The sequence below is a fragment of the Acanthochromis polyacanthus genome, chromosome 11 (genome assembly GCF_021347895.1).
Source record: "Acanthochromis polyacanthus isolate Apoly-LR-REF ecotype Palm Island chromosome 11, KAUST_Apoly_ChrSc, whole genome shotgun sequence".
Lineage (NCBI taxonomy): Eukaryota > Metazoa > Chordata > Actinopteri > Pomacentridae > Acanthochromis > Acanthochromis polyacanthus.
The window spans coordinates 6882362-6907546 of NC_067123.1; the positions used below are offsets into that span (position 1 = coordinate 6882362).

The 25185-nt window shown below is 41.4% G+C and overlaps 3 protein-coding genes across 3 annotated transcripts; all 3 read left to right on the top strand.

Moving 5' to 3' along the window:
* The first annotated feature begins 677 nt into the window (after window positions 1-677).
* Window positions 678-5124, top strand: LOC110970115 (elongation factor 1-alpha). The gene is made up of 8 exons (XM_022220332.2): window positions 678-818; window positions 1643-1797; window positions 2990-3169; window positions 3260-3556; window positions 3674-3824; window positions 3979-4235; window positions 4320-4554; window positions 4666-5124. Exons 2-8 carry the CDS (start codon window positions 1654-1656, stop codon window positions 4785-4787), a joined length of 1386 nt encoding a protein of 461 aa, XP_022076024.2. The 5' UTR covers window positions 678-818; window positions 1643-1653; the 3' UTR covers window positions 4788-5124.
* A 146-nt stretch (window positions 5125-5270) lies between these two features.
* On the top strand, window positions 5271-12598 carry LOC110970116 (elongation factor 1-alpha). Its single transcript, XM_051955940.1, has 8 exons — window positions 5271-5435; window positions 6473-6625; window positions 9118-9297; window positions 9387-9683; window positions 9821-9971; window positions 10651-10907; window positions 11305-11539; window positions 12224-12598. The coding sequence occupies exons 2-8, from the start codon at window positions 6482-6484 to the stop codon at window positions 12346-12348; spliced, it is 1389 nt and encodes a 462-aa protein (XP_051811900.1). The 5' UTR covers window positions 5271-5435; window positions 6473-6481; the 3' UTR covers window positions 12349-12598.
* Window positions 12599-14908: 2310 nt separating this feature from the next.
* Window positions 14909-23309, top strand: LOC110972303 (elongation factor 1-alpha-like). The gene is made up of 8 exons (XM_051955939.1): window positions 14909-15012; window positions 19315-19467; window positions 20575-20754; window positions 20847-21143; window positions 21301-21463; window positions 22269-22525; window positions 22602-22836; window positions 22948-23309. The coding sequence occupies exons 2-8, from the start codon at window positions 19324-19326 to the stop codon at window positions 23067-23069; spliced, it is 1398 nt and encodes a 465-aa protein (XP_051811899.1). The 5' UTR covers window positions 14909-15012; window positions 19315-19323; the 3' UTR covers window positions 23070-23309.
* Window positions 23310-25185: the final 1876 nt, after the last annotated feature.

The following is a 25185-nucleotide window of genomic DNA, read 5'->3' on the forward strand; positions in this document are numbered from 1 at the left end:
AGTCTGAAACTACACTTTATTACTTGTCTTAGTTTTAAAATGGTTTATATCAGCTGTAATTTAAGCCAAAAAACTCCCAAAACCGTGTGTTTTTGCATTATTAATGTCATTATTTCAGTGTCTCTAGGTTGTTTCAGTTGAATTCAGTTGGATGACAGTCCTAAATTACATTTTATTTCTTGTCAAGTTTAAAAGGGTTTATATCAGTAGTAATTTAAGTCATAAAACCTCTAAAACTGTGTGTTTCTGCATTATTAGCATCATTATTTCAGTGCCTTTGGGTTTCCTAACTACACTTTGTTTCCTGTCAAGTTTTTACAAATGTTTATATCAGCTGTAAGAGGCTAATTTAAGCTAAGAAAGACGAATTCTAAAACGGTGTGTTTCTGCTGTATTTCCATCATTACTTTAGTGTTTCTGGCTTGTTTCAGTGGAATTCAGTTGGACATCAGTAATAAACTACACTTTTTTACTTATCAAGTTTTTTTTTCATATCCGCTGTATGAGGTGAGTTTAGACTAAAACCCACCAGAATTGTGTGTTTCTGCTGTATTTCCATCATTATTTCAGTGTCTGTGGCTGCTTCTACTGCCTTCAGAGGCTCCAGCCCTGCTGAGGCTTCATACATGTTGAGGTTTCATGCAGCGTGCTGACGTTTTTTGCAGGAATGTATGTGATTTGCGGGGTTTGTTGCGGGGAGGGCTGGACGTCAGGCCGCCTCCCCTCCACTATAAAACCTCCCGGTCCGACCCCACTCTTCCTCTTTCTGTTACCTGGCTAGGGGCAGCAGCTTTGGCCGTGAAAACCCAGAAACACCGGTAAGTAGAGCTCTGAGTCACCGACTCTGTGAGAACAGGCCCGGACACGTCGCTGCTTTCACCTCCAGTCTGGATTACTGTGTTTTTCTTGGCTCGACGTGTTAACTTGCTTCATCCCAAAACTTTCCTTTCCCCGTTATGTAACTTGACAGTAACCTGTGGATTTTAAAAAAAAGATTAGCTGAAAAATGTGAAGCGTTGTTAGCGTTTATTCTTCGCTAGCTTGATTTGTGTCCTTCGTGTGTCGCTAAGTTTGAGGTTTTAGGGGATTTTTAACTTTTTTTTTCTAACAAAGGAGGGTTTATGAGGGAGGAGAAAATGAGGGGGGGAAAAGGAACAAAGAAGATGCGAGAAAGCGGAGATGTGAGGATGCTTGAAAGGCATTTCTCCTCTGCCTCCTCCGGGGAACAGCTGCCGGTGTGGTCCGGCGACAGGTGCTGGAAGTCCTGAGTAGATAGCTGCGGAATATTTGGCGATCTTTGTAACTTTATCCGACGTGGCCCACGGAGTAACACGTGTCTCGGCTGGCCTGTAGCCGAGTGAGGCCTAGCAGCCGCTGCCTGGTAGCGGCTCATTGCCCCGGGCAGTTACCGCCGAGTAACGGGGGCAGTTTTAATACAACTATGTGGAGTGTATAGGAAATGTGAGCGTTAAGTGGCTCGTTTTAGGACTTTAATGAGCCTGGTGTGGAGCTGGGATTAAGCCGGGCCCACCATGTTACCGTTACACTAAGCGTGTCCTCCCTGTTAACCAAGCTTATAACACAAACATGGTTTCTGAAATATAACGATTCACTGTTTATAATTATGGTTATTTCCTTGCAGAAACTACAACAATGGGAAAGGAAAAGACCCACATCAACATCGTGGTCATTGGCCATGTCGACTCCGGAAAGTCCACCTCCACCGGCCACTTGATCTACAAGTGCGGAGGAATCGACAAGAGAACCATCGAGAAGTTTGAGAAGGAAGCCGCCGAGGTGAGCGACATTTTTAACATTTTATTGTCTCGTCTTTTAGAACCGTTATAGTTCCGTCCAAGATGGCGGCGTCAGCGTGCCTCCGCTCAGCTGCCCGGCACGAGGGTGTAGCGACCGTGAACGCGCACGTTGGGTGGGGCGTAACGCGGGCAGCGCTGACTGTGACTGTGCACTTTGTTCAGTGGAGGCCGCAGGCTGTCGTAGCTGACAAAACGATTAAAATAAACGCCAAATTTATACCTCACATGTGACTTAAAATTTCTAAAGCTGTAGTAATGTCTCCACTTGAGCACAATAAAATTACAGTTGTATGTTGGCAGTAGAATCAATTTATAACCCCGTGAACCCTCAAAACTAGCTTATGGGCGTTTTCTGCTTCCCTCACATTTTACTCACTGTGGGCTCATTTTAACTGCATAAAGAAGTCCACCACTAGATGACTTAAAAGTATTTTGTGCAGTTGGATGTGCTTGTAAAGCCTTAATCGAAGAAAAAAGGTAAACTTCTTTAAGTTTACTGAACTTGGAAATAACCTGGAGTTAGTATGTACATTTCCACAGAGACATAACCCATTAAAAAGTGACTACCTACAGCATACAGTTGTGCTCATAAGTTTGCATACCCTGGCCAAATTTGTGAAACGTTGTCCTTTATTTTTTTTAGCAAATATGTTTGTTAATGGAAACATTTTCTTTCATTTAGGGCTGGGGTTTAGACAAAGCTATTTATTGCCATGCAATTGTATTTGCTCTGATCATTCATGTTTTCATTAAAGAATGGAGTACATTTTAGAAATTCTGCCAGGGTATGTAAACTTATGAGCACAATTGTATATTCTAAGAGTTCAAAGGAAAATATGTAAGCACAGCCTGCAGTTCAGCCACAAAGGGAAGTGACTGCTGATCAGAGATGAGTCACAAATGGCATCAGAATCTGGTACAAGTGAGGAATTTATTTTGTAGCAATTATAAAAGATCTGTTAAATGAAATTCAGATTTTTGGAATTCCTGATGGTACAGTGGATCTCAAATCACTAGTTATGGGCTAACGGCTGAGTTCAGGCTCTGATTAAGAATATAGTTTAGAGACTTTTCTGTGAAGGTAATTGGTCCTCAAACAAGCATTATAAACTACCAGTCTCTGAAGGAACATTACTCTCTCTTTATTTATTTTTTTTTATTTTTTGCCATAGATGGGCAAAGGTTCCTTCAAGTACGCCTGGGTGCTGGACAAACTGAAGGCCGAGCGTGAGCGTGGTATCACCATCGATATCGCTCTGTGGAAGTTCGAGACCAGCAAGTACTACGTGACCATTATTGATGCCCCCGGACACAGGGACTTCATCAAGAACATGATCACTGGAACCTCTCAGGTAATTATCAGTCAACTGCTGGTCACAGGACTTCTGGTATTTTTTCCCTCTGGATTTGCTTCTAAAGTACATGTCTGATCTTGACTTCAGGCTGACTGCGCTGTGCTGATCGTCGCTGCTGGAGTTGGTGAGTTCGAGGCTGGTATCTCCAAGAACGGTCAGACCCGTGAGCACGCTCTGCTGGCCTTCACCCTCGGTGTGAAGCAGCTCATTGTTGGAGTCAACAAGATGGATTCCACTGAGCCCCCTTACAGTCAGGCCCGTTTTGAGGAGATCCAAAAGGAAGTGAGCACCTACATCAAGAAGATCGGCTACAACCCTGCCTCTGTTGCCTTCGTCCCCATCTCTGGATGGCATGGAGACAACATGCTGGAGGCCAGTGACAAGGTGAGGATGTTTTGCCAACACAGTGATAAATTTCATACTTATGCCAAATGTGTCGCTCATGTGGTTATGCAAATCAATGACTGACTTGTCATTTTGAATATTGTGTTGTTTTTTTAGATGGGCTGGTTCAAGGGCTGGAAGATTGAGCGCAAGGAGGGCAGTGCCAGTGGAACCACCTTGCTGGAGGCTCTGGATGCCATCCTGCCCCCAGCTCGCCCCACCGACAAGCCCCTCCGTCTGCCCCTGCAGGACGTCTACAAAATCGGCGGTAAGAATAGAGTAATGTTTAAGGCGTACACCATGTCTGACTGGAGTATCTTCAGTGCTTAAATGGATCATTTTTCCTCAGGTTAGAGTAACCCTACCAACAGATTCCGGGGTTCAGTAATTTAAACTTGAAACATTTTGCCCCCTCCTCTCAGGTATTGGAACTGTCCCCGTCGGTCGTGTTGAGACCGGTGTTCTGAAGCCCGGTATGGTCGTCACCTTCGCTCCACCCAATCTGACCACTGAGGTCAAGTCCGTGGAGATGCACCACGAGTCTCTGCCAGAGGCCGTTCCCGGTGACAACGTTGGTTTCAACATCAAGAACGTGTCCGTCAAGGAAATCCGTCGTGGATACGTTGCTGGCGACAGCAAGAACGACCCTCCCAAGGGTGCTGACAACTTCAACGCCCAGGTTGGTGTTTTAAGCTTTAAAGTAGAGCGTCCACTTGTGTCATGTCACATTTGGTAGGTTTCTAACTTTTGAATGTGCCGACAGGTCATCATCCTGAACCACCCCGGCCAGATCAATGCTGGTTACGCCCCCGTGCTGGATTGCCACACCGCTCACATCGCCTGCAAGTTCATTGAGCTGATCGAGAAGATTGACCGTCGTTCTGGCAAGAAGCTTGAGGATTCCCCCAAGTTTGTAAAGTCTGGAGATGCCGCCATTGTCAAACTGATCCCACAGAAGCCCATGGTTGTGGAGCCCTTCGCCAACTACCCTCCCCTTGGTAGGTTTTGTACCCGAAAGTCCAACATGCACTTCAGAAATGTTAATGTGGATGCAGAATATCAGGCGCATCTATAATTACTAATATCTGCTCACCTGTCTTCTATTCCAGGTCGTTTCGCTGTGCGTGACATGAGGCAGACTGTGGCTGTCGGTGTCATCAAGGCTGTTGAGACCAAGGAAATTTCCGGAAAGACGACCAAGGCTGCAGAGAAGGCCCAGAAGAAGAAATGAATGGACGTGCAGGACATCCAGCAACAAGATGTGTGCCGGCAGCAGCGGGCCACTCTTTCCCCTCTATCTTCTTCCCACCCTGGATCATCTTCTCTGAGGCACAGCTCTCTACTCAAGGACTGGCTTATGCTGATTAAAACCCATCGCAAAAGTTTTCGCAGGAAAAAGAACTTTGTGGCATTGTCACTTACCTGAATCACATGACAGTGCCTCTTCTCAGTTAAGTTTAAGTTGGAAATGGTTTAGAACTGTATCTCGGATGTTAAAATGCCACAAATTTAATTGGAAAGAAAGCTGCTGGTAACTAATAAAATAAATGTCTTTGAAAAAATTGAAATTGGCTCGTCTTAATCCTTTAGTGTTACAGTTGGTGTGGCTTTTGGCCGTCACAGGAGAGCGTCTGTCTTGTGTTGCAGCTGTTTCTGACCATGCTATCTGTGTCCAGTGATGCATTTGTCATCCAATCCCCTCTCCAAGAGTTATGCCATACCAGCCAATAGCACCCCTTTTTTTAAGCGTGACACCAACACGAGCATGCACAGCCCTCCCTCTCCTGTGGTTCAGTATAAAAACTCTGGACACATCACACTCTGTCCTTTTTTGCCTCCGCTCTAAATCAGGGGACGTCTTGGTAGTTGCTGGGCACAGGTTGGTGAAATGTCATCCTTTAAATTCAGCTCCAACAGTGCATGCTTTTAAAGAACTGCTGTTCTGTGCAGGAGATCTAGAATTGGCTCATATTGCCCTGAGCCTGAAAAGCACAATGAATCTCAGCTAATCACATGCAGCATGGCTATTTGTATTATATTGCTTTGGGTTTTACTTGAAAGGTAAAAGCATGCTGGCTCACCTTGAGGATTTCTTTTCCAAACTCTAAGCTTGCTGTGGTAAATTCGGCTCTGTCCGACTTGGCCCTAACGCTCGTGGATATTTTTAAAAGCTAGATATTGGGGAGTGGATGCGGGTTTTTAATAAAAGGAGTTGCCAGCTTGTTTCTGCCAGTCATGGTATAGTCCTTTCTGCTCTCGTGAACGCGCACCGTTCCTCCCGAATGCTGTGCGGGGGCGCGCTTGCATCAGTTGACAACATGGCGGCTCTGAGCTCCAACATGGAGGAGCCGGCGTCCGTCCGGCACATGGCGCGTGACTCACCGGTAGCGTGAACGCGCATTGTGAATGTAGAGTTTCACAAATTAGAGAAACGTCTTAAACAGAAGCGACTAATTGCAACTTTTGTCATTACCAGGCTAGTCTCTAAAACTACAGAAATAAAATACGCATTGACACTCCCCGCAGCTCCATTTCATACGACTTAAATGCTCGTTAAGGCTTTATGGCTTTATTATTACTCACTGTCAGCTAAGCTAACGGTAGCTAACCGCATATGCCGCAGTGGTGATATGGTGGAACAAACCATATGCCAAGTACAATACTTTAGGTAGCAACAGTTAAATTTCACAACAAGTCAGCTTAATTTAGTCATTCCCACAGAGCCGTTGTTATGTAGAGACATATTTTGGAAACACTTAAACATCCTCAAGGTGGTTGTAATTTGACATAACGCTAACGGCAACAGAGCCAAAATGGCGTCCACCAGGCGAACTCCATTTTGGAGACAACTTATTTAGACCTGAATACGCATTTATAAGACTGGCTTAACTTACACAAAATGTTGTTTATGAACAGTAAATCGAAATGGGAAAGGAAAAGACCCACATCAACATCGTGGTCATCGGCCATGTCGACTCCGGAAAGTCCACCACCACCGGCCACCTGATCTACAAGTGCGGAGGAATCGACAAGAGAACCATCGAGAAGTTTGAGAAGGAGGCCGCCGAGGTCAGTTTAAGTGTTTTTGTTTGTGTTTTTACAGATTATGACACTGTGTCGGTGGTAATGGGCAGACATGATGGCAGTGTTTCAGTATGAGTGAGGGACGGGTGTCGTGTAAGGAACTGCTCACTGATTTTACTGAGTTAAAACTGCCACCTACTGTTAAAATATGTGTATTGTCCTTACTACTGCAGCACAAAATATTACTGTTAATATCCACAGTTTCTAACTTACAGAAAGGCCCCAAATTAGTGGTAATAAAGCTAGTACAAATGTGAAAAACCCGGCTCAAATATTTATGAAACTGTCTGCATAACCAGGTGTCCTCAGGTAAAATGTAAACTTAGTAAATGTTAGGATTCATGTCAACATTAAATATTTTACAGAATATCTAGATTCTCTGAAATAATGCAGATGAACCATTAACTTCACGAGCAACCTTACGCTTTTTTAAAAACATCAAATGTCACAGTAACACATATTTAACTCACCTGCTGGTTATATCATGGAACAACACAGAATGGTGAGAAACTAAAGCAGTTGTTGTGAACTTTTCATGTACCTGAAAAGTGTCTTAGTTGTGTTTACTTGCACTTGAATTTGATATTTCACAGTCGAAATCAGGAAAATGTTTGAACTTTACGTAACTTTTTTAGATTCACTGGCATTATTTCGTTTAAATTACCACCTGCTCCTTAACAAAATGTGCAATGCTCTTATTACTGCAACACAAACTATTACCATTCATACCTAGAGTTTCCAACACACATAAAGGTCGAAATTTAATGTTAATATAGCTGGTACAAACATTTAACATCAGGCTGAACTACATATGAAACCTCACCTACATAACCAGTATTCTTAGGGTAGATTTGAACATAGTACATATTAGAATAAATGCCAGCATTAACAGGTCTTTCATGTGTTTACTCACTCTTCAATTTGATACTTTATGGTCTAAATCGGGGAAATTATCGAACTTTACATTGCTGTTATTCAGGCAAAGACATCTATTGATATTTGTTCTCTAAATCTTGTTTTATGGTTATGTAAAATGACACAATGACATTACGTATATCTGGAAAATAAAAAAAGATCAAACAGTACCCAAATCTTTCTAAGACATGTAATCTGTGTCATTGAATTTGACCGAAAAAGAATAATTTGCATCAATTTAGCCTCGTGAAGATGGAGTGTGATTTATTTAAAACTGATCTCTATAAAAAAGCAGGGTTTGGTGATAGAGGAAGGTTTAGCGGGTGAATGTTGTATTTCTTTGAACTTAACAGTTAAATAGGACATTAGTATAGCTCAAATTAGGGCTGCAACTGACAAAATACATTTAATTGGCTATCAGCTAGCGTATCGATTAATTAATCAGTGGTATGTTTTGTAAAATAGAATGGAAGGGGTAAAGGAAGTGTACATTAGTGTTTCCCATGGTCCAAGATAATGTTCTTAAATGTTTGCTTTGTCTAAAACCCAAAGAAAGCTTTTATTTAAATTGAAAGGGCAAATTATTAGAATTCCAAACAGGTCTTATTTACAGAACAAAGGACTATGTTGTCTTTCCAATATTTTCATTTTTTACATCACTCTTTTTTTTTTTAGAAGAAGAACAATGGAACAGAGAAGAAAACCATTTGTAATTATCTTCACCACATTTGACAGAAAAAAATAAGAAAAACAGATGAAGATAGCCGATTGTGTCTGGTTACGGGTAGATTCAAGTGAAATCACACCTTATAGGTTTTACATACTCAGTCCATTTAGTCCAGATCTTATAGAACTTCTCTTTTTGCACTCTCAGGGAAAATGTTAACTTCTCCATTATGTAAATCTCATGTACAGTATTAATCCATTCCTCAACAGTGGGTGGTTCCACTTTAAACTATTTTCTCGTAATGTTTATTTTACTTGTTGTCAGTAATATACCAAATAATTTCTTGTCATTAGCATTACAGTTGTCCAACAATATGTCACCCAAATACATGACTTCACATTTAAAAGGAATACTTCCCCAAAATATATATTTTATGTGTTCATGGATCCATTCCCAGTAAGGTCTGATAATCTGGCAATCCCAGAACACATGAAAGTGGTTTACTTCGTTAGCCCTGCAGAGTCTCCAAAAGGTGGCACCACGGCCCTGATGTCGCTTCTGGATGAAGGATGTGCATTTTATTGCCAGTGAGGAGTAAAGAAACCAGAAAACATTAGAATTTAAGTCACTATCAGAACATTTTTGCTCACTTTTTCCTAAAAAAAAGTGCTGAAAAATAATTGAGGATTAATTTAAGAGTTGAAAACCTGCTCATAATCTGAATAATCACTGCAGCTCCATCCTAAATTCAGTTGTATGTGACCGAAACTGTCAGGTTTATTGGGCATGTTGTTCTTCCAATGGGAAGAACCTCTATTTCATTTAAGAAACAGTGTGTTTCACTCCCTTTTCCCTCACTATGTTTGTGTTATTTAAACCATGTGCGGCGCCACAGATGGGCAAAGGTTCCTTCAAGTACGCCTGGGTGCTGGACAAACTGAAGGCCGAGCGTGAGCGTGGTATCACCATCGATATCGCTCTGTGGAAGTTCGAGACCAGCAAGTACTACGTGACCATCATTGATGCCCCCGGACACAGGGACTTCATCAAGAACATGATCACTGGAACCTCTCAGGTAAAGTTTTAATCTGCTCCCTGCTATCTCATCGCTACATATTGAATGTTTGGAAAACATATGTTCTACGAAACATTCTCTGCATTCAGGCTGACTGCGCTGTGCTGATCGTCGCTGCTGGTGTTGGTGAGTTCGAGGCTGGTATCTCCAAGAACGGTCAGACCCGTGAGCACGCTCTGCTGGCCTACACTCTGGGTGTGAAGCAGCTCATTGTTGGAGTCAACAAGATGGATTCCACTGAGCCCCCTTACAGTCAGAAGCGTTTCGAGGAGATCACCAAGGAAGTGAGCACCTACATCAAGAAGATCGGCTACAACCCTGCCTCTGTTGCCTTCGTCCCCATCTCTGGATGGCATGGAGACAACATGCTGGAGGCCAGTGACAAGGTGAGTTACTCAGACATGTCTCAGTATCGAGGCTTCAGATTAAATCCTGCAGCTTACCCCATTCATCTGCAGTCCTTTCTTCCTAACCTTCCCCTGTCTTCCTCTCTCTGTCCCTCTACCGGCATTCTCCATTTCAGATGAGCTGGTTCAAGGGCTGGAAGATCGAGCGTAAGGAGGGCGGAGCCACAGGAGTCACACTGCTGGAGGCTCTGGACTCCATCATGCCCCCAAGCCGCCCCACCGACAAGCCCCTCCGTCTGCCCCTGCAGGACGTCTACAAGATCGGTGGTAAGTAGAGTCTCATCGTAACCAGTAAACCCAGTAAGTCATCATTATTTCAGGAAACGGTATGGAAACTGGAGCCACTGTCATCCTAACAAATATGAAATGAGGAGGACCCGATAGGATCTAAAAGGACTGAAATGAATGCTGTCAGCAGCGGAAAAAACTTGCACTCATTTATTTTTTTCAGTATAGAAGAAACTAAACTGCTACTATTAAACCAGGAGAAAACACTGATACATGTCATTTTTTTCATCTGTGTTTTTAAAGAGAATTTTCCAATGACAGATGAGCTAATTTTGTTCCGTCACAATAACAAACCCACTCACTCTCCCTTTCTAGACTCCACCAATGTGAGGATGAAATTAATATTATTCAGCCATGTGAAGGAAATATGGCACTAATCTCCTGCCAAAATTATGATCCACTGACAAACATGGAGTGGTGTGCAAATTTAGAAGTCTATTAACAAATTAATGCATTTTATTGTCATTTTTCACAATTTTGTTTAGATATCACAAATGCATTGTTAAATTCTATTTATTTTTCTTACTTTTTACAATTTCTGACTGATAAATGGTGTAATTCTGGTGATTTCCTAAAGTCACCATGCTTTTCAAACTTACCAGCAGATTCTGGGGTTCAGTGAGTTAAACTTCAAACATTTTACCTCCTCCTCTCTCAGGTATTGGAACTGTCCCCGTGGGTCGTGTTGAGACCGGTATCCTGAAGCCCGGTATGGTCGTCACCTTCGCTCCCCCCAACCTGACCACTGAGGTCAAGTCCGTGGAGATGCACCATGAGTCTCTGCCTGAAGCTCTGCCCGGTGACAACGTCGGCTTCAACGTCAAGAACGTCTCCGTGAAGGAAATCCGTCGTGGAAACGTTGCCGGCGACAGCAAGAACGACCCACCCATGGCTGCTGAGAACTTCACTGCCCAGGTGAGCATCAGGGAGAAGATAGGAACATATTTAGATGCTGTTGGTTTTACATGAGGTACATGTATTCACAACAAACCACCGTGTTATGTTCTTGTTACTAACTGAATAATACTCTATACCATTAGCTTTAACAAAAAATGCTGAATTAAAGTGCAGTACTAAATTGACGGAGAGAAATGCTTTCATTTGATCCCAGTTTCTTGCTCTGATTAATGGTGGAATTTTGACAATTATTTTAAAAAGATAACAAGTTTTTAACCCGCCAATAGGTTTTAAGGTTCAGAGGTTAAGTTTCCAGAGATTCGTCCACTGTTCTGGGAGGATAATTCAACACTGCAGACCAAACTACTCCACCTACGGATCTGAAATGTTTCTCTGCTCATCTGTTCCTCTGCAGGTCATCATCCTGAACCACCCCGGACAGATCTCCCAGGGTTACGCCCCCGTGCTGGACTGCCACACCGCTCACATCGCCTGCAAGTTCAGCGAACTCAAGGAGAAGATCGACCGTCGTTCTGGCAAGAAGCTTGAGGACAACCCCAAGGCTCTGAAGTCTGGAGATGCAGCCATCATCACCATGGTGCCTGGAAAACCCATGTGTGTTGAGAGCTTCTCCCAGTATCCCCCACTGGGTGAGTAAAACCCTGTCTGTTTGTCAAGAAATGATGTTCTCAGGCTTCCTTTAAAGCGACACTAATCCATGTTTTAGGTTTAAATGACTGTTTGTGATGTAAAAACGTGGAGAGAGACAGGAAATGTGGGGAGAAGAGGGAGGGAAGGACATGCAGTCAAAGGCCGTGAGCTGGAATCAAACCCAGGCCGCTGCATCAGGGACTATAGCCCATGTTTAAGGGCCGCCTGCTCCACCAGTTGAGCTACTGGGGCGCCCGTTTTGGTGAATTTTTAACATGAGACAGAGAAAATCGGAATTTTGATTTAAAAAAATGATTTTAACCTTAGATGTGGTTATTTTTTTCAGACGGAACCACACATTCTACATAAATACTTCAAAGACAATTGCAAAGTTCTAAGTCCAACTATTCTTTCTGTTTTTATAGTTTCTGGCTCCATTAAGGTGTAAAATGGATGATTTGGTTGAAGATAACATGCTTTTCAAACCTGCCAGGAGGTTTTGGGCTTCAGAGGGTTAAGATTCAGAGCCATCGATTGTTGTAACTGTGAATAATTTTGTATTTTTTCCTTACTCCTCTTTATGTGTATTGGTTGCTGTCTGCTACCCTTTAAATTAAATTCAGAGGTTTTGGTTTTAGCCTCTCACTGACTCTTGTGTTTCCTCGTCTGTTTCTTCCTCTCAGGTCGCTTCGCTGTGCGTGACATGAGGCAGACTGTCGCCGTCGGCGTCATCAAGTCCGTCGAGAAGAAGGCCGCCTCCGGTGGAAAGGTCACCAAGTCTGCACAGAAGGCTGATAAGAAGAAATGAATCTTCATGCAGGACGTCCAACCGACAGCCACGTCTCAGCAGCAGCGGGCCGCCACATCCCCTCTTCCCTTCTGCCACCCAGCGCCGTCAGCTCTGAGGCAGAGCTCTCTACTCAAGGACTGGCTTATGCTGATTAAAACCCATCGGAAAAGTTTCCGCAGGAAAGGAAGGTTTATACCTTCCAGGGCAAACTATGATCATAATTAAGTTGAAACCAAAACAATAAAAATCTCAAACATTGCCAAATGAAGACATTTCTTTTGTGTTTATTAACTGCAGCAGCACTTCCACAGAAGTATAAACACAGCAGCTCCAACACAGTTTTCTGCTTTTTGTTTCTCCTCTGTTATGACAGAACTGAGTCCATCACATTTTCATTTTGAACTGAGAAATAATCTGTTTGTCACAGTCCAAAAGTTAAATGGTGAAACTAAACTGACTGTAGGTGTGAATGTCAGTGTGCTTGGTTGTCTCTCTATGTGGCTCTGTGACAGACTGTTACCTGTCCAGGGTGTCCCCTGAGTCGGCTGGGAAAGACTCCAGCCCCCACAACCCTACAGAGGATCAAGCGGTGTACAGATAATGATGGATGAAGAAATCTTTCAGCTTCTGCTGTATTTCTGGGTCATCAATCAAATATGGAATTAATGTCAGTTAGCATGTTGTATGAAGCTCAGGGTTCCTCGTCTTGTGTTCTTCCATTAAAGCAGCGTTCAGACATTCAGCTGCTTTTAATCGACTCATCAGAGGTTTGTTCATCTAAACCCACTTGTTACCGTCGTTCATCTGTTAGAAATAAAACTCCACCTCAAGGTTCCAACAGAACATTTCTCAGAAAGTAGCTCTGTGATAGTGGGAAACATCAAAGTGTGAAAAGTTTTATTGTTGTTCTGAGCAAAGGGGAGTTTTCTTGGTGTCACATTAAGGCTGAATGTTTCTAAAGAGGCAGCACATGGAGCTCTAAACACCTTGAGGAAAAGAGACATGTTTCAGCCTGTGGTCTTTGTGGGAGAGGATTCATACTGCAACCAAACACAAATCAAAGCTATTTTAAGTAGAGTCTGATCAACTCTGTGTTTTAAACTGGTGGATGAACAAAATTGATTTCATTTGATCGTTTAAACTTAGCACAAGTGGCAACAGAGAGCATCAGTGGGAGTTTTTGATTGATTTATTCCTAATTTTTATTAAATTCAGAACAAAAGCAATGCTCTTTTTGATGATTGCACTTGGGATGAAAACATTATTGTATAATAACATAGAATCAACACTCATGTCCAGTACAAAAAGTCCACATCTTGCCATCATTCATTGAAAGCTGTCTGAGTTCCACTGGCACCAAAACAGCCCCAGAGCATAATACTGCCACCACCGTGCTTGTCAGTAGGTTTGGTGCTCTTGGGGTTAAAGGCCTCACAAACATATTCCTGGTCGTTGTGTTTTAAGGTTAAAAATGCTCAAACATAAGAGAATCCTGAAGTGTTTTCCACCTATGCAATGCACAGCAGGTGAAAGCTGTTTTTCCTAATTTATAAGTGGAATATCCAAGTAAATGTTCTCTTTTGGATGAATACGGTAACCTTTATTTCTGAGTCTTAGTAAGTGACAATAGGTAGCACAATGGTTAATTTAGGATAGCTTTCAGCACAAGCTTTTTACCTTCCACTCCCTTTCAGAGGTGAGTCACAGCCATGCTGCCTTCTCATAGAGGATCCAGGGATGAATCAAAAACTCATGTCTGTCATGAATGTGTGTACACATACAGTATCTACATATGTGTACATTTCTATAATTGTGAACGTTTGTGCGATGACTCCTTCCTGTGACTGAATTTTCTTTTAGTTGAAAATCACAGCAGGTCTCCATCAAAGCCAAAAAAAAAAACAGAAATCAACCACAATCTGCCAACAATTAATATTCAAAAGGGCCCTAACACTTGAACATCACATGTTTTTGAGCTGCCTTTAAGTTACACTGAGTCAGAAGTTATTCAGTTCATGCGGCTCAGGATGAACACCTACGCAGGCAAGTTGAAAAGAATAGCAAGATACAACAGGACACTGGTGGAACGAGTTGGCCCACTACGTGTGTGAGAACATTTACATAGGTGCGCCTGACACCAGTTTTAATCCAGAGCAGGGAAAGGCAGAACGATACTGCTGGATCGATACTTGATAAGGATTCCTTTAAAAAAATATCATTAACAAAATCATCTAAATATAGAATGTGGGTGTCAGCTTCACACGGCATTTTGTAAGATTTGTTGTTGGTATGTGGAGGCATTATTCATTTATATGTATGTTATAATTACATAATTTTACTGTTATTATTTGTTTATTGTATTTCTATAATATATGTGACTGTTTTATTTACTTGTAGTCATATTGGATATTGCATTAAATTTGATATATATGGCTGGTATGTGTCATGTGATATAAATTTAGGTGTAATCTTACTTTTTTCCCTTAATTTAGATGTACCCGTTTCAGAAATGACAAATATCGGTATAGTTTAAGAATAGGCACCATACTGGATTTATAAAGGTGAGTGTTGCTCCTCCCTAATCCAGAGACAAAGGAAGGGTTTATTATCTCCAGGTAACACTCCATGTTCTTCCTTTTTGATGGTGTGCCCAGACCAGGACAGACTGCAGCCGCTTCTCAGGTGAGTCAGACCGCTGTAATATTATTTTAATTGACAGTTAACAGTTTCTGTTCACTCCAAAAACCTTGTGATTCAATCATTCAGAGTATAAAAAAACAACATAAACAAAACACAATTGTATATTGCGTTTTTTGAATATCGACCAAAAAATGAATTTTTGTTTTTAGCTTGAGAATCAAAAGTACAAGAAAACCAAAACAAATTATATAAGTAGTTTAAAAAAAATGTTTCTTCATTAATTTTCCCATTTTTCTCAAGCTGTGGTTCATTAAAATTCTGCGCATGAGTGGCCTGTTGACAGGTTCGTCTAGTTTGACCTGCTGCGTGAACGTTGTGGGACACGCACAGCTAAAGAAAAATAGATGAAACTACACGATGCTGTGATGATTTGTGAGGCAAGGTACTGTCTGGAAACAGGGTTATTCTTTGTCAGGCTTGTGTAATGATGATAAATAATCCTAAAACTGTAGTTTGTGAACGTTTAAAGTTGTAAAACTGAGTATTCCTCGTTCAAACTGTTAGCTAGCTCTGAAGCTAATGCTAGAGCTTGAACCTCAACCAGGCGCTGGCGGAAACCAGGTTTAGTTTAGCCCTTAAAAGGTTCAACTCCTGTCCCTGAAATGTACATTTGAACAAAAAGAAAGATGTTTTTAAATAAATAAAAATCTCCTGACAGCACTGATGGAGGTCAGAATTCATCCAGAAAAGCTTTAATGCAAATATTTTTCCAGTGTAAACTGGAATTTGTGTGGAACAGCTGACCTGTAGGGTGCGTGAAAGGCAGGACGTATAATCTACCATGAGATTTTGTTTCAATAAAGTTACCAGGTTAATTCTGCTGCTGTGGTAAACAGCAGATATTCATGTAAAATCAATGGAAAGAATAATATTTCTTTAGTCAAGCCCAAGTTACAAAGTTCTTCAAATTAAAACAAAATAATTAAAATTTAAAAGACAGATAAAAAATTTTTTTAAAAACTTGGAAAATAGACTATTTTCTATTTCTCAAAAATGTGAAGAAAATTTAAAAAAAAAATGACTGTACAATCGTAGTGTTGTGTGCTGCTCAAAACTGTCAAAATGTGACATACATTCAGCTGTGGACAGCAAACAGGTTTTCTGTAGGTCTGTTAATGTTTCTGCAAAATCCTGAATGCATTCAATGAAACCTGACTTTCATCTATCGCGTTCCACATCTGTGTGAGTCACACTGATAACTGCATTTTACCAGACGTGTCATTATGTTATGCAGTAGATACCTGTGGGTGTACCTGTGCACAAGCCAGAGCGTGATCTGCCTCCACTGGGTCGCCTGGCAGACAGTGTGTGATGTTGAAATTAGGGCGTAACTACAAAAAAAAAAGTACACAGCAGTAGAAATGATGAGCACTTCTTTAAATTAAGAGATATGTGTACATTTATACAGTGCCCTGTGAAAGTATTTGGCCCCCTTGAACTTTTCAACCTTTCGCCACATTTCAGGCTTCAAACATAAAGATATAAAATTCTAATTTTTTGTCAAGAATCAACAACAATTGGGACACAATTGTGAAGTGGAACAAAATTTATTGGATATTTTATACTTTTTTAACAAATAAAAACCTGAAAAGTGGGGCGTGCAATATTATTCGGCCCCCTTGCATTAATACTTTGTAGCGCCACCTTTTGCTGCAATTACAGCTGCAAGTCGCTTGGGGTATGTCTCTATCAGTTTTGCACATCGAGAGACTGAAATTCTTGTCCATTCTTCCTTGCAAAACAGCTCGAGCTCAGTGAGGTTGGATGGAGAGTGTTTGTGAACAGCAGTCTTCAGCTCTGCCCACAGATTCTCGATTGGATTCAGGTCTGGACTTTGACTTGGCCATTCTAACACCTGGATACGTTTATATGTTAACCATTCCATTGTAGATTTGGCTTTATGTTTTGGATCATTGTCCTGTTGGAAGATAAATCTCCGTCCCAGTCTCAGGTCTTTTGCAGACTCCAACAGGTTTTCTTCCAGAATGCTCCTGTATTTGGCTCCATTCATCTTCCCATCAATTTTAACCATCTTCCCTGTCCCTGCTGAAGAAAAGCAGGCCCAAACCATGAGGCTGCCACCACCATGTTTGACAGTGGGGATGGTGTGTTCAGGGTGATGAGCTGTGTTGCTTTTACGCCAAACATATCGTTTTGCATTGTGGCCAAAAAGTTCCATTTTGGTTTCATCTGACCAGAGCACCTTCTTCCACATGTTTGGTGTGTCTCCCAGGTGGCTTGTGGCAAACTTCAAACCAGACTTTTTATGGATATCTTTGAGAAATGGCTTTCTTCTTGCCACTCTTCCATAAAGGCCAGATTTGTGCAGTGTACGACTGATTGTTGTCCTATGGACAGACTCTCCCACCTCAGCTGTAGATCTCTGCAGTTCATCCAGAGTGATCATGGGCCTCTTGGCTGCATCTCTGATCAGTCTTCTCCTTGTTGGAGGTGAAAGTTTAGAGGGACGGCCGGGTCTTGGTAGATTTGCAGTGGTCTGATACTCCTTCCATTTCAATATGATTGCTTGCACAGTGCTCCTTGAGATGTTTAAAGCTTGGGAAATCTTTTTGTATCCAAATCCGGCTTTAAACTTCTCCACAACAGTATCTCGGACCTGCCTGGTGTGTTCCTTGGTCTTCATGATGCTCTCTGCACTTTAAACAGAACCCTGAGACTATCACAGAGCAGGTGCATTTATACGGAGACTTGATTACACACAGGTGGATTCTATTTATCATCATCAGTCATTTAGGACAACACTGGATCATTCAGAGATCCTCACTGAACTTCTGGAGTGAGTTTGCTGCACTGAAAGTAAAGGGGCCGAATAATATTGCACACCCCACTTTTCAGTTTTTTATTTGTTAAAAAAGTATAAAATATCCAATTAAATTACATTCCACTTCACGATTGTGTCCCAATTGTTGTTGATTCTTGACAAAAAATTAAAATTTTATATCTTTATGTTTGAAGCCTGAAATGTGGCAAAAGGTTGAAAAGTTCAAGGGGGCCGAATACTTTCACAAGACACTGTATACATGGCACACTACACACTGAACTTCATGAACACAGGTTCAAACAGGAAATAATGTTCTGTGTTCTTCTTCATGTTCCACAGGTCAGCTGTTTCACACAAATTCCAGGTTTATATGGTGGAATATTTTGTGTTTAAACTTCTCTAGGTGAGGTCAGCTCATCAGACCTGTCAGGACGTATAATCATTGTATTATAATTATAGTAACTGTCCCAATGTAAGTAATCAACTGAGGAAATTTCATGGTGACATCTGTTAGTTTTAACTGCACTTGCAGCTGTTTTGAAACAATATATGGAATTTTACAATACATATCTTTAAAGCTGATCTCCAAATGAGTTTTTCTCATTATCTGAGCCAAAAATCTTCACTCCAGTAGCTTGTATCTACACCAATATTTCCTTTTTGTTCCATCTGTATTTACAATAATTTATTCGATGCACTTGTTCTTATGTCAGTCACTGCCTGATTTAGAGAACATTTTATTCTGAACAGCATGGCTTCATTCAGGCCGTATTTTCGGATTTATGGGGTGAATAAACATATATAAGACATCCAAGTTCCCCTCTGTAAAAAACCTTTGACTCTATTATGTCAACAAAATGAAACACAAAGTTTGAAGTTGGATTCGTCCAATGGTCAAGTTTCTGTCAAAGAAATGAATGTGAATCAGGTATTTCTAGATATAAAGTCCCTCAGTGCATGTTTTTTATATATATATATATATATATATATATATATATATATATATATATATATATATATTATTTTTTGCCTTTCTCGGCTTTATTAGATAGTGACAGTGAAGACTTGACAGGAATCAGGGGAGAAGACATGCAGCAAAGGGCCCCAAGCTGGAATCAAACCCGGGCCACTGCGTTGGAGACCAACCCCTGCACATGGGTCGCCCGCTTAACCCAATGAGCTATACGGGCCTTCCCCTCAGTGCATGTTTAACCACACATTTTCAGAAAGCTTCATGTTGGTAGATATTAGATGAAATGTTTTTACCTTATGCCTTACCTTTATGCAGGCTTTACACAAACTTGCTGAGCTAGTAGGAAATCACTCCACCAGCATGAGTTAGTTTCACAGCACAGCAAAGGTGCATAAACGTTAAATGAGCAAATAGACAAGAAATTATATCCTGAGCGCTGAGTTGAGACTTGGCTGTCAGAACTTTGTTTAAAACTGAAATCTGTCTCTGAAAAGTCAATCTAACTCCTCAAAATGCGGTTTATGACCAGTAAGTCGAAATGGGAAAGGAAAAGATCCACATCAACGTCGTGGTCATCGGCCATGTGGACTCCGGAAAGTCCACCACCACCGGCCACCTGATCTACAAGTGTGGAGGAATCGACAAGAGAACCATCGAGAAGTTTGAGAAGGAGGCCGCTGAGGTCAGTTTAAGTGTTTTTAACAGATTGTGTTGGAGGTGATGGACAGACATGATGGCAGTGTTTCAGTATGAGTGAGGAATGGGTGTGATGGAAGGAGTTATTACTGCCACCTACTGTTAAAATTTACGTATTGTCCTATTGACTGCTATTACTGTTAATATCCAGAGTTTCAATCTTAAACAGAGGTTTAAATTCAATGTAAAATGTTAAATTGTTTCTGTTTAACCACTATTTCTAAGATATTAGTGAATATTATAAGAAATTGTAACACTGAACTAAAATAGATTTATAATTTATTTCACAAATAAACCTGATGCTTTTAAAGTAATATTAGATGTCACAGTGACACATATTTTACTACTTGCAGGATACATTCTGTAAAAAAAAAAAAAAGAACAAAATGAGTCAGAACTGTTTGAATTCTATGGTATTAATAGAGATGAACTTCTACACTTTTTGTGGATTAACAGAAAAGTACTCAGACTGTCATTTGATATTTTATGGTTGAAACTCAGAAAAATGTTTAGGTTTACTGTATTAGTATTATTTTTTCATCGTCCTTCATTTCTATCTCCTAAATGGAACTTATTTTTAAATGGGGTATCAGTGCTGAAAATCAGGCATCATACAGGCACAGAAAATGAAATTTATTGAGCAATATTCAGTCCTGTATCAGACATTTACCACTGAAATATAAAAATAAGAATTTGATCCATTTGAGCCTCATGAACATGTAATGTGATGTATTTAAACATATGATCCATAAAATTATCATCAACACTGAGTTGGGCTCACCAAAATCACACAACAGCTCCATTCGATAAGTGAACAAAGTTAAGAGTGTGTTTTGCAGCAAACTGTCATTAACTGAAACAAGATGGTTGGAGGTCCGTCCAGTGATGACTTTTTGTTGTTTTGGGGGCACTCTAAGTTAACGTCGCAGTGGAAACTATGGAATCGTACGTTTCAATGGAAACAGAAAGACCTAAAGAGCAGATTACAATGCTGTTCCTCTAAACATTCACACCAAATCGTGCCCTCCCTGACCTCAAACAATAATCAATGATTTCTGCATGTTATACTTTTGAACCACATCCGGTTCAACAGATGGGCAAAGGTTCCTTCAAGTACGCCTGGGTGCTGGACAAACTGAAGGCCGAGCGTGAGCGTGGTATCACCATCGATATCGCTCTGTGGAAGTTCGAGACCAGCAAGTACTACGTGACCGTCATTGATGCCCCCGGACACAGGGACTTCATCAAGAACATGATCACTGGAACCTCTCAGGTAATTATCAGTAAACTGCGGGTCACAGGACTTCTGTTATTTTTATTTCCTCTGGATTTGCATCTAAAGTACATGTCTGATCTTGACTTCAGGCTGACTGCGCTGTGCTGATCGTCGCTGCTGGTGTTGGTGAGTTCGAGGCTGGTATCTCCAAGAACGGTCAGACCCGTGAGCACGCTCTGCTGGCCTACACTCTGGGTGTGAAGCAACTCATCGTTGGAGTCAACAAGATGGACTCCACTGAGACCCCTTACAGCGAGGCCCGTTATAATGAAATCAAGAAGGAAGTGAGCGCCTACCTCAAGAAGATTGGCTACAACCCTGCCTCTGTTGCCTTCGTCCCCATCTCTGGATGGCATGGAGACAACATGCTGGAGGCCAGTGACAAGGTGAGTCACTCAGAGGCCTCAGATTAAATCCTGCAGCTTACTCCATTCGTCTGCAGCAGTTACTTATAATATTAAATTATTACATTCAACGGTCCTTTCTTCCTAACCTCCCCCTGTCTTCCTCTCTTTGTCTCTCTACCTGCATTCTCCATTTCAGATGCCCTGGTTCAAGGGGTGGAAGATTGAGCGTAAGGAGGGCAAGGAGGTCAAGGAGATCACTGGAGTCACACTGCTGGAGGCTCTGGATGCCATCCTGCCCCCAACCCGCCCCACCGACAAGCCCCTCCGTCTGCCCCTGCAGGACGTCTACAAGATCGGTGGTAAGTAGAGTCTCATTGTAACCAGTAAACCCAGTAAGTCATCATTATTTCAGGAAAAGGGATGAAAACTGGAGTCACTGACAATTCACTGTCATCCTAACAAATATGAAATGAGGAGGACCCGATAGGATCTAAAAGGACTGAAATGAATGCTGTCAGCAGTGGAAAAAACTTGCACTCATTTATTTTTTTCAGTATAGAAGAAACTAAACTACTACTATTAAACCAGGAGAAAACACTGATACGTAATTTTTTTCATCTGTGGTTTTAAAGAGAATTTTCCAATGACAGATGAGCTAATTTTGTTCAGTCACAATAACAAACCCACTCACTCTCCCTTTCTAGACTCCACCAATGCGAGGATGAAATTAATATTATTCAGCCATAAGATTAAAATATGGCACTAATCTCCTGCCAAAATTATGATCCACTGACAAACATGGAGTGTTGTGCAAATTTAGAGCACTATGAGCAAATTAATGCATTTTATTGTGTAAATACAAAACTTCCATATCAAACAAATGTATCCAAAATGTTCAAATGGCTTTGTGTTTGCATCAAGGAGTACAGAATTTTTCAATTTTACAAAAACCGGATTAGTTAAATCTGTTCATTTTTGACAATATTGATTAAATATCACAAATGCATTGTTAAATTATATTTATTTTTCTTACTTTTTACAATTTCTGACTGATAAATGGTGTAATTCTGGTGATTTCCTAAAGTCAACATGTTTTCAAGCTCACCAGCAGTTTCTGGGGTTCAGTGAGTTAAACTTCAAACATTTTACCTCCTCCTCTCTCAGGTATTGGAACTGTCCCCGTGGGTCGTGTTGAGACCGGTGTTCTGAAGCCCGGTACGGTCGTCACCTTCGCTCCCGGCAACCTGACCACTGAGGTCAAGTCTGTGGAGATGCACCATGAGTCTCTGCCAGAGGCTCTGCCCGGTGACAACGTTGGTTTCAACGTCAAGAACGTCTCTGTGAAGGAAATCCGTCGTGGAAACGTTGCCGGCGACAGCAAGAACGACCCACCCAAGCAGGCTGAGAGCTTCAACGCCCAGGTTGGTGTTGTGAACTTTAGTAGAGCTGAGTAGAGCGTCCACTTAGATAGATTTCTAACTTTGAATGTGCCCACAGGTCATCGTCCTGAACCATCCTGGCCAGATCAACGCTGGTTACGCCCCTGTGCTTGACTGCCACACTGCTCACATCGCCTGCAAGTTCAATGAGTTGATTGAGAAGATCGACCGTCGGTCTGGCAAGAAGCTTGAGGACAACCCCAAGTTTGTCAAGTCTGGAGATGCCGCCATTATCAACCTGGTGCCTTCAAAACCCTTGAGTGTGGAGACTTTCTCTGAATACCCTCCCCTTGGTAGGTTTTGTACCCGGAAGCCCAACATACATTTCATAAATGTTAATATGAACGCAGAATACCAAGTGTATCTATAATTACTAATATCTGCTCACGCGTCTTCTATTTCAGGTCGCTTCGCTGTGCGTGACATGAAGCAGACTGTGGCTGTCGGTGTCATCAAGGAGGTTACGAAGAAGGAAATTTCTGGAAAGGTTACCAAGGCTGCACAGAAGGCTGATAAGAAGAAATGAATCCTCATGCAGGACGTCCAACCGACAGCCATGTCTCAGCAGCAGCGGGCCGCCACATCCCCTCTTCCCTCCTGCCACCCAGCGCCGTCAGCTCTGAGGCAGAGCTCTCTACTCAAGGACTGGCTTATGCTGATTAAAACCCATCGGAAAAGTTTCCGCAGGAAAGGAAGGTTTATACCTTCCAGGGCAAACTATGATCATAAATAAGTTGAAACCAAAACAATAAAAATCTCAAACATTGCCAAGTGAAGACATTTCTTTTGTGTTTATTAACTGCAGCAGCACTTCAACAGAAGTATAAACACAGCAGCTCCAACACAGTTTTCTGCTTTTTGCTTCTCCTCTGTTATGACAGAACTGAGTCCATCACATTTGCATTTTAAACTGAGAGATAATCTGTTTGTTGATTGGGAAACATTTACAGCCATGGCCATAAGTTTGGACACAAGTACCATGACGCTTGTGAATCTTAGAAAATACCACAAAATACTGAAGTGTTTGGGTGATAATACACAACTCCTGAGAACTATATTAAGTTTCATATTTAAAAAAAAAAAATCAAAAGAGTTTGGTGTCATTTTGTTATTCTTACAAAATTCGGTTGTGAAAGTACTGCATTTTTTTATTTTCTTCTAATATGTTTTGGGAACAAAGTTGTTCCAATTGTTGGAATTTATTGATAATATTATATCCCTTGTTGATTTGTTGACTAATTAAACTGGTGCTGTCAAAAAATATTAGTTATGTTCTGTAATAGACATCAAAACAGACATAGTAAGTCATGCTGTGTCCAAACTTATGGCCATGGCTGTACAAAAACATGAATACACACGTGGACAAAATTGTTGGTACCCCTCAGTTAAAGAAGGAAAAACCCACAATTCTCACTGAAATCACTTGAAACTCACAAAAGTAACAATAAATAAAAATTTATTGAAAATTAAATCATCAAAAACAGCCATTACTTTTGAATTGTTGATTAACATAATTATTTAAAAAAACAAACTAATGAAACAGGCCTGGACAAAAATGATGGTACCTCTATAAAAGATTGAAAACTATTTGACCAGAGTGACATGATTAACTCAGGTGTGTCATTTAATTGACATCACAGGTGTTTCCAAACTCATAATCAGTCAGTCTGCCTATTTAAAGGGAGACAAGTAGTCACCCTGCTGTTTGGTGAAAAGGTGTGTACCACACTGAACATGGACAACAGAAAGCGAAGGAGAGAATTGTCCCAGGACATCCGAAAAAAAATGATAGACAAACATCTTAAAGGTAAAGGCTATAAGACCATCTCTAAACAGCTTGAAGTTCCTGTGACAACAGTGGCTCATATTATTCAGAAGTTCAAGACCCACGGGACAGTAGCCAACCTCCCTGGACGTGGCCGCAAGAGGAAAATTGATGACAAATTGAAGAGACGGATCGTTGGAATTGTATCCAAAGTGCCCAGAGCAACCTCCAAAGAAATTAAAGGTGAACTCCAAGGCCAAGGTACATCAGTGTCAGATGGCACCATTCGTCGTTGTTTGAGCCAAAGTGGACTTCATGGGAGACGACCAAGGAGGACACCACTGCTGAAAAAAAGTCATAAAAAAGCCAGACTGGAATTTGCAAAAATGCATGTTGACAAGCCACAAAGCTTCTGGGAGAATGTCCTTTGGACAGATGAGACCAAACTGGAGCTTTTTGGTAAGGCACATCAACTCTATGTTCATAGACTCAAAAAGCAAGCATACGAAGAAAAGAACACTGTCCCTACGGTGAAACATGGAGGAGGCTCAGTAATGTTTTGGGGCTGCTTTGCTGCATCTGGCACAGGGTGTCTTGAAAGTGTGCAAGGTACGATGAAATCTGAAGACTATCAAGGCATTCTGGAGAGAAATGTGCTGCCTAGTGTCAGAAAGCTTGGTCTCAGTCGCAGGTCATGGGTCTTCCAACAGGACAACGATCCAAAACACACAGCCAAAAACACCCAAGAATGGCTGAGAGAAAAGCGTTGGACTATTCTAAAGTGGCCTTCTATGAGCCCAGATCTGAATCCCATTGAACATATGTGGAAGGAGCTGAAACATGCCATTTGGAGAAGACACCCATCAAACCTGAGACA

Bases quoted from the DNA above. Each gene is read 5' to 3' on its own strand.
- LOC110970115 (XM_022220332.2), top strand. From the start codon at position 1,654: ATGGGAAAGGAAAAGACCCACATCAACATCGTGGTCATTGGCCATGTC. The intron at 3,557-3,673 runs GTGAGGATGTTT...TTGTTTTTTTAG, and splicing joins TGCTGGAGGCCAGTGACAAG to ATGGGCTGGTTCAAGGGCTG. The intron at 4,236-4,319 runs GTTGGTGTTTTA...ATGTGCCGACAG, and splicing joins CTGACAACTTCAACGCCCAG to GTCATCATCCTGAACCACCC.
- LOC110970116 (XM_051955940.1), top strand. From the start codon at position 6,482: ATGGGAAAGGAAAAGACCCACATCAACATCGTGGTCATCGGCCATGTC. The intron at 9,298-9,386 runs GTAAAGTTTTAA...CTCTGCATTCAG, and splicing joins TGATCACTGGAACCTCTCAG to GCTGACTGCGCTGTGCTGAT. The intron at 11,540-12,223 runs GTGAGTAAAACC...TCTTCCTCTCAG, and splicing joins CTCCCAGTATCCCCCACTGG to GTCGCTTCGCTGTGCGTGAC.
- LOC110972303 (XM_051955939.1), top strand. From the start codon at position 19,324: ATGGGAAAGGAAAAGATCCACATCAACGTCGTGGTCATCGGCCATGTG. The intron at 19,468-20,574 runs GTCAGTTTAAGT...CCGGTTCAACAG, and splicing joins TTGAGAAGGAGGCCGCTGAG to ATGGGCAAAGGTTCCTTCAA. The intron at 22,837-22,947 runs GTAGGTTTTGTA...CTTCTATTTCAG, and splicing joins CTCTGAATACCCTCCCCTTG to GTCGCTTCGCTGTGCGTGAC.